This window comes from Ahaetulla prasina, chromosome 2 (genome assembly GCF_028640845.1).
Source record: "Ahaetulla prasina isolate Xishuangbanna chromosome 2, ASM2864084v1, whole genome shotgun sequence".
In the NCBI taxonomy this organism is placed as follows: Eukaryota; Metazoa; Chordata; class Lepidosauria; order Squamata; family Colubridae; genus Ahaetulla; species Ahaetulla prasina.
Genome location: NC_080540.1, coordinates 201,848,300 through 201,865,190, shown reverse-complemented (window position 1 = coordinate 201,865,190; position 16,891 = coordinate 201,848,300). Strand labels below are relative to the sequence as shown.

At 35.6% G+C, this 16,891-nt stretch overlaps 2 protein-coding genes across 4 annotated transcripts; one reads left to right on the top strand and one right to left on the bottom strand.

Moving 5' to 3' along the window:
- Nucleotides 1-428: 428 nt before the first annotated feature.
- MYL5 (myosin light chain 5) lies at nucleotides 429-11,272 on the bottom strand. 3 transcript variants are annotated; one of them, XM_058169821.1, is made up of 8 exons: nucleotides 11,153-11,272; nucleotides 8,663-8,843; nucleotides 7,852-7,959; nucleotides 4,749-4,824; nucleotides 4,153-4,257; nucleotides 3,113-3,191; nucleotides 1,760-1,808; nucleotides 429-871 (listed from the first exon to the last, which is right to left on the bottom strand). In XM_058169821.1, the coding sequence occupies exons 2-8, from the start codon at nucleotides 8,663-8,665 to the stop codon at nucleotides 773-775; spliced, it is 519 nt and encodes a 172-aa protein (XP_058025804.1). In that variant the 5' UTR covers nucleotides 8,666-8,843; nucleotides 11,153-11,272; the 3' UTR covers nucleotides 429-772. The 3 variants fall into 3 exon arrangements, with proteins under 3 accessions (XP_058025804.1, XP_058025805.1, XP_058025803.1); XM_058169822.1 differs by lacking the exon at nucleotides 11,153-11,272 and adding an exon at nucleotides 11,061-11,078; XM_058169820.1 differs by lacking the exon at nucleotides 11,153-11,272 and having other exon boundaries at nucleotides 8,663-10,296.
- Nucleotides 11,182-16,074, top strand: ATP5ME (ATP synthase membrane subunit e). The gene is made up of 4 exons (XM_058169823.1): nucleotides 11,182-11,298; nucleotides 13,557-13,611; nucleotides 14,441-14,539; nucleotides 15,890-16,074. The coding sequence occupies exons 1-4, from the start codon at nucleotides 11,263-11,265 to the stop codon at nucleotides 15,910-15,912; spliced, it is 213 nt and encodes a 70-aa protein (XP_058025806.1). The 5' UTR covers nucleotides 11,182-11,262; the 3' UTR covers nucleotides 15,913-16,074.
- Nucleotides 16,075-16,891: the final 817 nt, after the last annotated feature.

The window sequence follows — 16,891 nt, the reverse complement described above, 5'->3', positions numbered from 1 at the left end:
GGTCACCCAGGTGGTTTTGTGCCTACAGTGGAACTAGAATTCACAATCTCATGGTTTCTAGCCTGATTCCTTAACCACTGCACCAAACTGGCCCTCAGACTAGGAGGAAGGTCTCTTTTAATCACAACAGAACAATGTCTCTCATTCTGATCTCTGTTCAACACACACAATTAGCTGTATAATAGATTGCTTGGAATATTCCAGGGCAAAGATTATTTTTTTAAAAAGAACCATAACCCTAATCTATTTCCAGGTGAATTTTAAATCTCAATTACATTAACTGGCAGATAGTCAAGTGATGCAGATGGGACATTTCCAAGTGGCTGCTATGTCAAATGCTGTGTATAAAACTAGAAGAAATATTCTGCTACGATAGTTTATGCTACTGCTACTGTTCCACTGCTTCAAATATTCACCGTGAAGGAAGAGTGAATGAACATCTGGAATATACAGAGATGCACCAATTGAAAATTTCACCTGCATAAAAGTATCCCTGCAATAAATGCTACCGTAATTTAAAAGTATATTTAAAATACAATGTGAAGGTGCACACTGTAACTCTTCTCTTTTTTAACTGTTCAGTAACACAAAAACGCATTTGTGATTTGTGATTTGTGTGTTTCAAGTGATCTTGTTAAAAACATCAATTCAATATCTGGAAAGATGGCTGTTTAAATAAGTGTTTCAAATCACAGAGAAAGCAAGAAATGTTTTGTCGTTTTGTTTAATTAATGTGACAGATGTTAACATAACTTCCTAAATCTTATGAATTTCATTCTTTTTCATCTCCATGTGTGATGGTGTAGCAGAGAGTTTTGTAATCCAGATTTCCTGCTGAGTCAATAGGGGAGCATTGAAACATCTGATCTATCTGTGAAACAATAGAAAAAGGAAGAATTTAGCCAAGGAATTTGAGCAGGACAAGGCCAAAGATCACTGCCAAGTGATTCTTTAGCCTTTAAAGTTAGAAACTGTAGAAGCATGTCTTAAAAATTCCTGCTAGACTCAAAAAAGCATACATTTTGTTTACAGAAGTAACAAAATTAGAAGTTGCTATCTCAGGGTTCTCCATAAACATTTTCACACAACTGAATTGCCATTTACCGTATTAGGACAAAAAATAACTTCAACAAAAGGAACTTACTCCATTAGTTACCTTCCACCTGAAAATAACAGTAATGATTAACTAATTTTTCTAAAGTACAATAATTTTGTGTGGCCACTAAGTACATATTACATTAGCTACTGATTAGAAGTACAAAAGAGCTTAGAAGCTATCTGCACTTTCTTTAGATTAAACTTGGCAACCTTTTTATTTTCAGTTAGAGCCAGCCCTTTATCAAAGAATTCATACCTCAGTAACCACATTTGCGTGTTGCAGACAGAAGCAAATGAATTTTAATCCAGAGTTTAGCACCCCTCAGTTGAACAGCTGTTGCCATTCGATTTCAGCAGGGTAATAGATGCTTCAGTGATCTGGATTATGTAAGGCAGCTTCATGGATCCTTTACATTACTTTCAATGTTTTATTTATTCAGTTGTGTTATAATTGTGAAATTCGGTTTAAATGAGTTTGGAACAATAGCTATTTGTTTCAAGAAGTTTGTTTTGAACTTGTTGGTCTAAGATGGCAATTGTTTGGCATAACCCCATAATAAATATCCCAGTTAAAGAATTTGATTTTTAATTGAGATGACCCTGGCTGCATTTTAAAAAGTTCCTCTCCACTTTAAAAAACAGCATTCTTAAAAATACAGACCTCTTCTGTTGTAAACTTATCGCCTTGGGACATCATTAAGCGTTTCATACTGTTGAAGAAACAAAGAAGAGATTTGTGTTAAAATGTTATAAAGGGTTGCATGAAAAAAATACATATTTGTCCATTCCTACTTGGGAGAATGTTTTCTGTATTACAAAAGCCCAGTTGTACCTTTTTGTCAGTGAGCTAAGTGCCATTGAAATCTTGCACATTACTTCCAACATATGCTTTATATGTCTGTATGGGTGTCTTAATTTACTTGATGATTGAATGGCAGCATGGAAGATGTCATCTTTTTAGATTAGAGATCTAGAAACATTACATGACAATTCTTACTTTCTATCAGAACATGTATTCAAATTTGTCATGTTTTTGCCTCGGTTGAACATAGCTATAAATAGAGACTCTAGGATGACTCTTACCTCCTTCCTCATTCTGAAGATATTTCCAGGCGCAGGATACAATTGTCACTCCTCTTATCTGATAAGAACCAAATAATTTCTTCCTAGGTTGCCCAGTTTGGGCCTCTATGTGCGCTATTTGTCTTTTAACTGAAGATTCTGATTTTACTTGTAAATAAACTGTCTTACTTCTTCCACGGTACGAACACGGTATGAACACGTGGACCATATAAAGACTTCAAGGTTGACAGCTGTAGCCATTCAACCTAGATAGGTTATAACCTATCTAGATCAGACTGAGGCCAACTGGCAATCATCTTACCTGATAATTTCATTCAATATTTTACATCCCAATATGCTGTATTGCCTTGTTTTATTTGACATGACCATTAGACTAATCAATCAACAATCAACTAAACTACTTATGTGTATGTTATTTTTTCCTATCTAATTGCTGTGCATCTTTTACTTCATTCATATTCCTTGTTATATATCTTATATTTAAGATATATATACTTGTCATCTATCTATCTGTCTGTCTGTCTGTCTCCTGTTATGAAGTGGTTTGATTTGATTTTCTCATTTAGTTCCTTTCTGGAAGGGAACCTTTGCAGAAAGAGCTCAAATCAGAAGTAACAATCTGAGCAGACATTTTAAAGGGACAGGTGCTTCTTCACGTCAACTGCCTTCTAACTGTTAAAGACTTCCAAAAGTTTATACCAAAGCTTTGAACTGAGCAAGAAGTTGTGAGCAATTTTCATTACTTTGGCATAACTTTTTGCACTTTAAATGGCCTAGATGCAATCAGGCAGAAACTTGAGGTATCATCCCTGTTATGTTCAAACCAAACTGACAGTATGGATTGCTTCAGAATAAAAGGCTATTTATTTTTAAATTTATTTTAATTTATGCCACCCGACTCCCAATGACCTTTTTGCCATCTAATACTTACTAATCCTTGTTAACGTTGCCTTTAGCGTCTGGGTCAAACATTTTAAATGCATTCAGTATAGTCTCTTCAGTATCTGTACCTGCAGAAAATGAGATACAGTTGGATTTGTTGGAACTCTTGTTCCTTGTGAGCCTTAAAATGCTGGACTAGAGGACTTAGCAACAGCTTTAATGGTTTCCAATAATTTTTTTTTTATTTGTCACAACATTATATACAAGCACATACAATGAAAGAAAACAATAGCACAGGAATGGTAGGCACTTTTGTGCACTTATGCACGCCCCTTATAGTCCTCTTAGGAATGGGGTGAAGTCAATGGTAGACAGTTTTTGGTTAAAGCTTTTGGGAGTTTGAGAAGAGACCACAGAGTCAGGTAGTGTATTCCAAGCATTAACAACTTTGTTACAAAAGTCATATTTTCTGCAATTTTTTAAATATATAATATATAATATATTTTATATATAATAATAATTTATATATAATAATAATTTGTTGCAGTTCTAAGGTCGAAATGCCTCACAGGACTAGGGAAAAGAGCTCAAAATTGCCTATGGTCCCTTGATAGGTTGACAAATTGTTAACCTATAAAAAGGGATTGTTTAAAGGGAAAACAATTGCTTTGGTTTGGAAAACTAAAATTAGGACAACGGGAATTAGGAGCTCCAAGTGAAGTCCATTTCCAAATAAGTCAATTCATGCCTCTCTCTCAGTTTTCCAGTGTGATACTGGAAAACCAAACCAAATTTGGTTCTAAATATAATTTAGAATACATTTTGAACGAAAATGTATATGGATCTATGTGGATCAGCCCACATCAAAAGTGGTGAAGACTGCATTTGGCAATCCCCAAAGTTTTCAACATTTCCTATTCATTTTTGTATTAATTTTTTTAGCCACTATTATTAAAGTGCAACATCGCCAAATAAGGACATTTGTAGAATTACAATTAAACTTTCATTGTCCTAATTCAGAAATAACAGGAAAATTCAGCCTAAGTCTTTTTTGGGGGAAATGGCTTTATAAGTTAGTGCTAAACTTACCACTTAACTTTTCCCCAAATAAGTTCAAAAACATGGTGAAATTAATAGGTCCTGTAGCTTCTTTAAGCATAGATTCTAATTCATCATCTTTGACGTTTGTTTTACCTAAAATCAAACAAAGACATTAATTGTATCTGTCTTTAGCTATATCAGATTTACATGAATCTTGTTTATGGTGAATTCTACCAATTTTTATAAAAAGTAATTTTACCAGTTTCAAAAAAATCCAATTTCCAATCACCCACTCCCTTTCAATTTTTAATCATTTTAAAAGAACATAAAGAGCTCAAGAAATTAATAACAAAAGTAGATTTTAAACTGAATTTATCTGCAATCTCCTTGAATCAATAGGATAATACACTTGGAAATAGATTGAGAAATTATTGTAATTTACATTTAAATTATATTAAGAGTAGAAAATATATTTACCATCTGTTTCTCTACAGAGAAGAGTCTGATTTTAAAGCTACTTTAATTTATTGCAATTTGTTTCTGTTCCTTTTATTCTAATTAAGTGTAATTATTACTGTATCAGATTACAAAACAAAGGAAAAAACTGATTTTAAATGGAGAGGAAATAATTTCATAACACTTGCCCAATGATGCATAGGTATCCTTTAGGTCTTCTTTATCTATGAAGCCATCTCTGTTCTGATCAATTAGGGTGAAAGCCTATTTTAAAAAAAGAATTTTTATTATATATCTGTTAGTTACTAGTATCATCTCAACCCTAATCATATTTACTTCAGTCTAGGTCCAATGCATTTCAGTGGATAGAATATTGACATGAGAGTTTTTTCTATATTCCAACATTTGGAAAAGCAAAAATGTGATAGTTAAGCTTAAATTTAGAGCTGTAGACTTCAATTTTTTTCTTATCAAAAACATTCAAACATACTTCCAGAATTAGAATCACAAATTATTCTACAGGAAGATGGAATCGTTATTGAATAGGCTCCTCCATTAAGAGCTATACTCTTAAATTTAGCTATTTGGACAAACAGAAATGGAACATATGCATAATTTCCTTGATTCCAAGAACCATACATACTGTAGTTATATGATACATTTTATGGTAGCTATGGAAAAAACATTGAACATCACAATTAATAGCCATTCACTGGACAAATAATGGGGGAGACTAATGACTGCTTCAATAATATAGAATAAGGTTTCTCAATCTTAGCAACTTTAACATGCGTGGATTTCATCTCCCAGAATTCCCTAGTCAGCAAGCTGTGAGGTGAAGCTCACATATCTTAGAGTTGCCAAGTCTGAGAAAACCAGGCTTAGAGGAATCAGCTTTTATGGATTTGAGGGCCACATTGGGCTTGGCTTGGCAGGTTGAGGGCTTCATTTCCAATGTAGGAGGGAGCAGGGTCTGCAAGGTGTAAGTTAAAGGTTTCCCCAGTCCAGTAAAGTCAGACCTTAGAGGGCGGTGCTCATCTGCGTTTCCTAGCCGAGGCAGCCAGCATTGTCTGCACATGCTTTCATGGTCATGTGGCCAGCATGACTATATGCTAAGATGCACAGAACACTGTTACTTTCCCACCGAAGTGGTACTTACCATGTTTCCCCAAAAATAAGACCTGGTCTTGTATTAAGTTTTGCTCAGTGGTGGGATTCAAGCAATTTAACAACCAGTTCTCTGCTCTAATGATTTCTTCCAACAACCAGTTTGCCAAACTGCTCAGAAAGTTAACAACCAGTTCTCCTGAAGTGGTGTGAACTGGCTGAATCCCACCACTGGTTTTGCTCCAAAAAACATGTTAGGTCTTATTTTTCCAGTTAGGTCTTACTTTTGGGGAAATATGGTAATAAATGTGTCCATCTGGCTGGCTATCTTAACTGGGGTTTATTTTTGGGATAGGGTTTATATTACAAGCATCCTGAAAAATCATTCTAGGGCTTATTTTCCAACTGGGTCTTAATTTTAGGGGAACACGGTATTTATCTACTCGCATTTGTAAACTTTTGAATTGCTAGGCTGACTGGAGCTGGGGTAAGAAGATATAGATTGGGATTAAGTGGGAGGAAGTAGATGCCCATGTAAATATGGAGGGAGGTATTTTGTCCCCCAATGAGGCTATGTTTTGCAACCATGCCACAAAAGAAATGTCATTGGGCCTTGCACTATCCATCTGGCACAGTTTTTGCATTCCTGTAATAGCAAAATATTTTCTCAAAACTTAAACATTTTTATCCAACTTTGTGAGTCAAGCAGCAAAACGTTTATACCCTTGTTCTTTTCAAACACGAAAAAAATACATCTATTTATTTTTACTTTCAACAGCTTTTCAATTATAGGCAAAGGAAATATTTTTCTTCCCATGAGGAACAAAAATTTGAAATGACATTTCAAACTACATAGGTAAACTTCCACTCATGTCAGGAATGATTTTGTCTATGTTTCTCTTACCTCCCAACTACTCCAAGCAGATCTGTAGGTTTAGAAGAGGAACAGAAAAACAACACTAGAAGATTTTATTTTAGCACGGGATGAACCCCTTCACACAAGCCATTGTGAATGGCATTAATGTATTTTTCACAATTGAATCTCTTTCTGCAGACATAATCTACTTCCCAGGTAGATTTTTTGTATATTATTTATTCTGCTCTACATTTTCTATGGTTAAAGTAAAATAGGAAGTAATCTACAGCAATCTTCCCTGGTTGGTGTCTTCAAGATACATAGATTAAACTCTCAGAATTTCTTAGCTAATATGGCTGTACTGAGTGTTCTGGGAATTGATATCCATGCAACTACAATGGGTAAAACTGGTCTAGAGATTTCATTTTTGCTAAGAAATGTGTTTATCAAATTATTTATGATTAAAATACTTTCCTGTTAAATCCCAACAGCCTATAGATTGATGGCATGTGATATACTAACAAAAATGATGTTCTTAAATAAAATAGAAAATTCCTGAATTGGGGGTGGGGAGTTCCCTTACATGGTAGGCAGAGTCAGTGTGCAAATGAGTCTCACTTTTATATCATATTTTTCTACCTTTCTTGTTTCTGTTAACTGTTTTTTGTTGGTATGATTTAGGCTGCAATCTAATATACTGTAGACATTCTAGTAGTAAATAGCAATAGTACTTAGACTTATATACCATTTTATGGTGCTCTACCGCCCCACTCTGGTTTACAGAGTCAGCATATTGCCCCCAACAATTTGGGTCCTCATTTTACCGATCTCAGCAGGATGGAAGGCTGAGTCATCCTTGAGCCTGGTGAGATTTGAATTGCCAAATTGCTGGCAGCCGGCAGCCAGCAAAAGTAGCCTGCAGTGCTGCACTCTAACCACTGCACCACCACGGCTCAAATCCTACTGAACAAAGTAGGACACATCTATGCAAAGGATTTTACTATTTAAAAAGCAAGTTGATGGGTAAATACAACATAAAGATGCTATTACCACATCCTACTCTTCAAAATTTAATTTGGTTCATTTCTAAGATGTTACTTCAAAGCCCCACTGACTGACATCTGTAGGCTACTAATGGATAGAAAAAGAAGCCCTCTGACTTAAAGGAAACTGTATGCAGATAAATATTCTTAGTGAATATCTCCTATTTTCAATGCGCGGTAACAAGCCAGTTGTGTGAGATGACAATAGATTAAAGCTTGTCCAGTTTTTATAATGGAATACCCTTCATGTGCAGTTTAAAACATCCTAAAGAGAAATGTTCTTACTTCCTTAAACTCTTGGATCTGTGTCTGTTCAAAGTTGGAGAAAACATTAGAGGAAGCCCTTTGAGCACGTTTGGCACCACCTTCCTTCTTTTTGGTTTTTCGGCTGGCCTGAAATGAAGAGAATTATAAATTCAGTCAGATCGTACTTTGTTCTGATCACACAATTAGAAGAAGATAGGGCAGCTGATAATAATTTTCAGGTTATTTTCCTAAATAACAAAATGCAGCCTTGAGGCTATAATGTTTTATACATACCATCCTGTATAAAAGCAACAGGCAGGGCCATCTTAACAGCATTATGGGCCCCGGGCAAAGCAGTGTACTGGGGCCCCTACGACAACTACTCACAGGAATAAAAATGTAAATGGTCGATAAAATTAAACATATATTTATTTTATTAGCATTTTCAACAAAATTGGTGTTGAAACATTAAAAACATGCTGTGCAGCAACAACTAATCAACATGATAAACATTTGAACAATACACGAAGTTTGAAAAACACAATAATATTCAGTAAGCCATACAGTTGCTGTATTTATATGATACAAGTTGCATTGAAGGGTTAACATACACAGATTAGTATGGGGCCCCTATGCTCGTGGGGCCCACAGGCAAGTGCCCATCAAGCCCATGCGTTAAAACAGCCCTGGCAACAGGATATACAGACTGTAGTTTGGAGTTATATTTGAAAAAAGCCGGTGTTCTTTTTTAAATTATCCTCTAAATATTTCCCCTTTAAGAGGTTACTCAATCAAGTTTGTGTTATGAAAACCATAGAGACATCATTTTTTTAATACAGATTAAACTCACCATCTTTCCTGGAGAGATCCTCTGTATCTCTGGGAAGCTGTCTGTATCAACACTTCTTATATGTAGAGGAGGATCTTGTCTTTCCAGATGGCATTCCCAAAGAAGATCTCAACACTGTAAAAACTTTCAGCTCACAAGATGACTCCATACTTGGTCAGAACTGCAAGATACCTTCTATTCCCTGGTGAACAAACAACAGTTAGTTGAAGTTGTCCAGTAAGACATTCCTTCAATTGCTATGAGCTGCAATATCTATGGTGGTGAATTCAACTGTCACTCAAGCTATTTTTATGTACCTTTTGAACTCGTATATTATAACATAATAAGAGCAGTTTCTCACTGGGCAGGGATTAAACAAGCATTAACTTTTTAAGACTTCTGAATTCCACCCCTGTATATTCTGGGAAATACATTTGGAAGATGCTACATTGGGAAGGAGCAATTTATTGATATAATTCGTTGTGATTTCTTAGAATTAAACAAGATTTGATTTTGTAGTTTCCTTCATACCTTTTATCATTATTATTATTACTACAATAAATCATAAATACAAAGAATTCTGGAGAATTCATCATGACCTTGAATTGGGATGAGTAGATCTTGATTTGGGTGGTTTTGATTTAGTTAAACAGGTTAACAGTTGTTCCTATTTATAGAAAGCTAGATATCCCTTTGAGTATCTGGGTTCACACAACATGGTAAATCATAAATCGTAATTATACAATCACAGTTGGCAGCATACATAAGCAAACTGCATTTGGGTTTAGCGTGCTTTGGATACCAAATTTACATTTTTAAATTTAAACATTCCACTTAACTTATTTAAACGATTTATGCAGTTAATGAACCACTTTATGATTTATTGCAAAATGAAACATGACTTCACTAAATCAAATATTTAAAATGACGGGCCTTGTTAGAAATATTTATGGGCTCAAAATATTCTTGTGGAATGGTTTCTTGCAGTTCAGATCATTTGCCCACAGCTGCTCATGCTAATAATATTCACTGATTATATTGAATTGTGATATTCTCCCTGGGACTTTGGCAGGCTGTGTGTGTGTGTGTATCTTTACTCTCTGCTGTTGCTCTCTTCGTTAGGATCCAATTTAAGGAACTTTTAAGGATGCTGTGTCTTAAGAGTACTTGAAAACATTTTCAACTTGTATCTTTCAAAACATATATCATTCTTTTTAAGTAAATCAATAACAAGGTTTTCAAACTGTTTGATGAATTAATCATGGCATATAATTTCTGTTTCATCAAACAATATATCATGTAAAAGCCCATTTATTTTGATATAAAAATGATTAAATTCATAAATATTGTAGAATTCCTGAGCCAGTCAGTAAAAATTATTCTTGTTGGCTTACACTAAACCAGAGGTCTCCAACCTTGGCAACTTTAAGACCTGTGGACTTCACCTCTAGCAAAGCTGGCTGAGGAATTCTGGGAGTTGAAGTCCACAAGTCGTAAAGTTGCCAAGGTTGGAGACCCCTGCACTAGACCAGGGGTCTCCAACTTTGGCAACTTTAAGACTTTTTATTTATTTTATTTATTTGTCACAACAATATATATATAAGCATCACACAAAAAGATTATACAGTAGATAATCATATATATGAGGAAATATATGAGGAAATATAAGGAAGTATATATATATATATAAGAAGAAAAAGAAAAACAATAGGACAGGAACGGTAGGCACGTTTGTGCGCTTATGCATGCCCCTTATGGTCCTCTTAGGAATGGGGTGAGGTCAATAGTAGAAAGTTTTTTGGTTAAAGCTTTTAGGATTATGGGAAGAGACCACAGAGTCAGGTAATGTGTTCCAAGCACTGATGATTCTGTTACAGAAGTCATATTTTCTGCAATCTAGATTAAAGCGGTTAACATTAAGTTTAAATCTATTGGTTGCTCTTGTATTATTGCAATTAAAGCTGAAGTAGTCTTTAACAGGAAGGACATTACAATAGATAATTCTATGAGTTAAACTTAGGTCTTGTGGGCCTAAGGCGACGGACTTCTAAGTTTTCTAAGCCTAGGATTTCAAGTCTGGTGGGATAAGATATTTTGTTGTTTTCAAAAAAAAAAAATTTGTGGACTTCAATTCCCAGAGCTTTGCTGGCTGAGGAACTCTGGGAACTGAAGTCCACAAATCTTAAAGTTGCCAAGGTTGGAGACCTTTGCACTAGACTACTGTGTAGTTGGTCTGCACGCAGGGAAAAAGCATTTGGTATTGGGAAAGGCATTGGTAAAATAATCCTTAGATTCTAAGACTTGTACAAAACATCACCATATAAAAATGTCATTTATAAAGTTATAAAATTATAAGTTTCCTTTTATTTGATTTTAAATATAGAAGTTTGAAATGTTAAAAATACAAATAGCCGCAGACTTTCCATGGGATTTCTCGGTGGCATACTCTTGACGTCGTAGCTCTATTAAAAAAATTGCATTCACCCGCGATCTTCCATTTTCTATCTCTACCTCTCTCTGTCGATCTCGTTTTGTAACGTCGACGTTCTTGCGTCACGGCGCGCCTGCGTTCTAAGCGGCTTTAGGCGTCATATCCGTTTTCCTTCGGCCGGGAGGAGAAGATGATTGCCCCGGTGGAGGTTTCTCCGCTCATCAAGGTGAGCTGAGGCGCCGCGCGTGCCGCTTTGGGCTTCCGTTGGAGGGGCCAGTATGCGCGCGCTCCGTCTGGTAGCGGGGAGGCCTGCACCTGAGGGAGGCCAGCCGGCGCCCCCTTTTTAGTCGGAAGGTGACCGTGGAGGTCACGCAGAAGGGCTGGCTGGGGAACGATGGGCCCCCTCTCCTGCCCTTTCGGTTCTGCAGATCCGGAGTTTTCCACGTAGCTCGTCTTGCCCGGGTTTTCGTGTTAATTTCCCTCCCTCCCTCGCTCAAATGACGTCTTGTTCTCTTTTATTTGCAAAACTTGATAAGATACATATGTGTATGCGTGTGTATGTATAGATATGCACATATATATGCATGTATGTGTATATTGCATGTATATGTATATTTACGGGTGTATATGTATACATATGTGTGTGTGTATATACATACATGTGTATATATATATATATATATATATATATATATATATATATATATATATATATATATATATATATATATATATAGGTCTTTGGTTGTTCGGGTTTTCTCCCGTGTAAAATTGGAAGTGTCTTGGCGACGTTTCGACGAAGTCTCATTCGTCATCTTCAGGCTTCAGCTTCGTGCTTCTGGAGCAATGTGTGATTGCAACAAGAGAAAACCCAAATAACCAAAGACGGGAGAAAACCCAAATAACCAAAGACCTATATATATATATATATATATATATATATATACATACACACACACATGTGTATATACACATATATGTGTGTGTGTGTGCATATATATATACACACACACACATACAGCCATGCACATACATAGACATACACACATACATATAAATAGCAATAGCATTTAGACTACAGTGCTTTATAGCCTACATATATATATTAATCACAGACCATTTAGCATAAATAAAGCATTTATAACTGGCGTTTTAGACTCTTCAGTGTGCTTAGCAGGAAATTGTTAACAAGATCTAGATATGCCCAAAGAATTAAAAAGGTTTTCATCTACAAGCTAGCTTTATCAGAAAGGTTGTGATGAAATGTAATAATGACAACTAAATAGGCCCGTCAGGGAGAGTCTGTCTTGAATGCTGTTTAAAAGCCATTTTGACTTTGCCAAAGGATATATGGGTTAGTCTTGTGAGGTAATCTAGACAAAAGGAACTACCAGTACTAGCTATGTCTTTTGTAAGGTTACATTGACAGAATCTTGCAAGTCTGGGAATATTTCTCCCCTGGTTTATTTTTACTGATGCTTTCTGCAATGCTTTCCTGGTCCTTTCTGCTTCTGTGGGTTGAGATATTGTTTACATGAAGGTTGTGTAGTCTGCAACTTCCTTTTGTCTCCCAAGGACATTCCAACATACCATTACAAAATAAAAGTATCTGGGAAACCTTTTGAAAACATGAAAACAAGTGTTCAAACAAGTCATTATCATTTTTGTATTCTCATTCTGGTTACTGCTTTTATGCTGCTAAAAGCAAGTATAATATACAAAATTGTATAGATAGTCCTTGCCTTAAGATCACAGTCAGGATCAGAATTTCAGTTGCTAAGCAAGGCATTGTTAAGTGAGTCACAAGTCAAGTCAGACCTGAGCATTTTACAGCCCCCAGGCCACATCCGCCTATTTGGTGGCCCCTGTACAACCCCAACCCCCCCCCCCCCCCGTCAATCAGAAGTTAGAATTCAAATGTAAATAAGTGTACACTATGCATTCAATACAACTGTATTACCTTTATTTTGAAGGTGACTGCTTTTTTTCTTATTTACATATGGTGTGCATGCATGCCTATCTTTCACAGCCCAGTTGGTTTGGCCTTCCATAACAGTCCCAGTTCCTTGTGTGGGTACTTGGGGAAATTAATTGCCCACCCTTGATTTAAGTGAATCACTGCCATTATTAAACAAATCTGGCTTCCCCCATTGACTTTGCTTGTTAGAAGCCAGCTGTGATCCAGCCAGCAAATGGCGATCATGTAACTGACTCCAGGACTCTGCAGCCGTGATAAATACATGCTGGTTGTGAAGCATCTGAATTTTAATCACGTGACCATGGGGAAGACATTTTTCCTAGTGCTGTTATAACTTTGAATGATGGCTAAACAAATGGTATAATGTGTACACCACTTCATAATAATAGCGGGTATACAGAATGGTACAACTGTGGAATATATGTAATACATTGTAACATCTGGATTCAGTCTTTTTATGAATTAAGCGTAATATTCTTTATGGTTCACATTTCTGTAATTTAAAGTTCTGCAGATACTCCGCACTGGTGTTGGGAATCATTTATGGAGCAAAAAGATATGGTAAGTGGTTAATAAAAATAACCTTTTGGGTTATGTTTGGATTGTGAATAGCTGACAGTTGGTTTTGAAAAATACATCAATTAAACAATACTGTAATATTTTTGTAGTAGATGCATTTACATCCAGCTGTTCCATCTGGCTTAACAGTTATTCACAAGCATCTTCATGTGATGTATCGTGACTTTTTTCTTCTTTGCTAAATCGGGCATTGGTGTGGTTGGCGTGTGACGCATCCAGCCCGCAGGCCGCAAGTTTGACACTCCTGTTCTAAGAAGTCTTGGATTATTACTTCATGTGAAAAAAATGATTGCTTGTTGTATATTGATACCAATTTATTAATATCACATTGCTCCTGATTGGAGTCTACATTTATACTTGCAAAATTAAGATTTGATGCATATATTTATTGGTGCATGAACATTATGAACATATTCAATTTTATAAAGCATTTTTATAAAAATCACTATTGGTAAAATGGATGACATATAAATTTAATAATTTAAAACATTTTTAAAAATCTTGTTAAAAATCCATTCTGAATTCAGGGCTTATTAATAAAATTTAAAAAATAGTATAATCTGTATACTTATCTTTTTCTATATTTTGTGAAATTGCATCTTAATAATTTAGTTAAAATGTTAGCAATGCTAAAAGTGGAGAATAAATCTGATCCACTGTGAAGCTAAAATTATTCCAGAGGCCTATGTTAAATATTTTGTATCTTGAAACTCCACATGCTTTTAATGAATTGAAAGCAAGGAACTGTGAAGGAATAAATTATAATATATTTATGTTTCCTCTGAATACATATTGTTTTACTTTACAATAGCCTATTTAAAGCCTATTGCTGCAGAGGATAGGAGAATAGAAGCAGAGGAAAAAGCAAAACGGGAGGAATTGAAAAGAATTGCAAAAGCATTGGAAGAAGGTATTTTCTGTAAATTTGTTTGATTTTGACAATAGTCACTAAATGAATGATTGTAAGTGGGCTACCTCTATGTCAACGGAAGGTTGATGTTTTGGATTTCAGTGAAATCCCCTCTCTCCCACATAATATAGATAGATTCATCCATCCATCCATCCAAACAGAGAGAGAGAGATAGAAAGTGAAAAAAGGAAGGAAGGGAATAAAGATATAATTCTGCCTTCTGCCTTTCTTTCTATTGAGTAATGATTATAATCTTTTATCCATCTTCTTTGTCTCTTTTTAACCTTTTTTCTTTCAGCAGAAAGTCCACAAAAAGTTTCTGTTCTTTCAAAAACATCTTTCGACTATTTTTTTCTGACTAAACTAGCTAGCTTTAACATTTCTGCAAATCCAGTTAACTTTCTAATCCAATCTTCCACTGGAAGTATTTCATTGCTTTTCCAAGTTTGTCCATACAATACTCTTGCTGCACATGAAAACAGTACTTTAGACATATCCTCCTGGGGGGCTGGGGAAAGTGATGAAACATACATCATGATGCAAATATCATAGATTATATACTTGCATCAAATGTTTCCGTGTATGTCATTTTTCTTATATTGTGCTTGGCTTTGGAGGCCTGTCATCTCGGGTATCAGTGGAAAGAACCAGTTCTATAGCATCAGAGGTTTCTCCAGGACAGTTGTTGATTTCAATGAAAGTGCTTCAAGGGTGGCTACATCTGATTGTAGATTATTCTAAATATTTATTTTAATTTGGAGAAAATTGTTGTTGTTGTAAGTTGCAAAATTGTGTCCGGCCCATCGTGACCCCATGGACAACATTCCTCCAGGCCTTCCCGTCCTCTACCATCTACCATCCTCTGGAGCCCATTTCACGCCGACTGCTTCAATGACTCCATCCAGCCACCTCATTCTCTGCCGTCCCCTTCTTTTGCTCTCAATCTTTCCCAGCATTAGGCTCTTCTCCAGTGAGTCCTTCCTTCTCATTAGGTGGCCAAAGTATTTGAGTTTCATCTTCAGGATCTGGCTTTCTAAAGAGCAGTCAGGGTTGATCTCCTCTAGGACTGACCGGTTGGATCGCCTTGCAGTCCAAGAGACTCAGAAGAGTCTTCTCCAGCAGGGGAAAATTATAGTGTAAAGCTAATATAATTCTTCCATATTTGGAAGAGAACATTATTGTGTCTTTGATCATCTGGCAGCTAAAGTATTGTCAATTAAGGAGAATTGCCAAAGCATCTGACAAGAATATATTTCATAAAGCTTTCTTCAAAAATCTGTTTAAATTCTGTGTGCATTTAGGTTGTAGCTTGCTGCGGTTTTTGCTAATTGCCTTTTTTTTCTTTTTCAGCTCAAGAATCAATACTGAAATAAACCTCCTTGGTCCACATCTTTATATCCAATCTTTGAAATGTTGAAGTAAATAATTCTAAATGTCTAAAATACATTTATTTACATCAATAAACAGACATTCACAATAGTGTTGACTTTCTTAAGGTGCATAGTGCTAATTAAAAAAGAAATGACTAAATGAAATACAGTGTGCTGATCTGAGTTAATTGTTGAAGTCTTTGTGTTGATGCTGTTTGTGTATTGACTGGTACACACACGCTATTAATGATGTTACTTAGTTTGGGTAACAAAATGTAAGAAAGCAACCAACCTGAGCACCAAGGACTCTCGTTTCAACCCGAAGCTATAAATATTCACCTTTATTGGTATCATATATTTAGAGAGAGAGCTTCTTTTATGACTTATTTGATTTAAAATTTATTAGACACTACAGAACTTCTAAAAAACCAATAGCATAATGTGCAAGGAGGAGGAGCAAGGTTATATAATAAAGATACATGTATTGTTGGAAAAACCTTTGAGCTATTGACTGAGAAATTAAATGCTTTTGCCTTGATTTTATGATGGTGTGGCAGGTTATGTCACTGGCTCCCTGGATTTCTATAGTGAGGTTCTCTTGATTTTCTTTACTTTTTAGTTTTTATCAGACATGGATTGTAAAGACATTATGTCAGAATAAGTAATGTTCTTCATATTTGCATACTTAAGAAAGGTTTGGAAAAAGCAAATGAAGCCTACTGAAATCAATGTATTCCATTAGAAATGAAGTGCAGCAGCTCAGATCTTAGATGAAGGCAGAAGTGCTTGTTTCTTAAGAGGTTTAGAAAGGGGTAATTCACTTCCACTGATAACATTTTTTTCTAAGTGTACATATGTTAGATTATTTACAATATACACTCCTTGGTCTCTTGACAGAAAACCACTTCAAGAGACTAGAAGCATTTGAAATGTGGATTTACAGACTGCTGTTAGGTATAAACTGGGTTGACAAAATCAGAAA

What these genes read in the sequence shown, in the direction of transcription:
- MYL5 (XM_058169821.1), bottom strand. An exon ending in GGATACCTATGCATCATTGG is followed by an intron (nt 4,258 to 4,748) that starts GCAAGTGTTATG and finishes GTTTGATTTTAG; the next exon opens with GTAAAACAAACGTCAAAGAT. An exon ending in GGCAACGTTAACAAGGATTA is followed by an intron (nt 1,809 to 3,112) that starts GTAAGTATTAGA and finishes TTTCTTCAACAG; the next exon opens with TATGAAACGCTTAATGATGT.
- ATP5ME (XM_058169823.1), top strand. Translation starts at nt 11,263, where the DNA reads ATGATTGCCCCGGTGGAGGTTTCTCCGCTCATCAAG. An exon ending in AGGTTTCTCCGCTCATCAAG is followed by an intron (nt 11,299 to 13,556) that starts GTGAGCTGAGGC and finishes TGTAATTTAAAG; the next exon opens with TTCTGCAGATACTCCGCACT. An exon ending in TTATGGAGCAAAAAGATATG is followed by an intron (nt 13,612 to 14,440) that starts GTAAGTGGTTAA and finishes ACTTTACAATAG; the next exon opens with CCTATTTAAAGCCTATTGCT.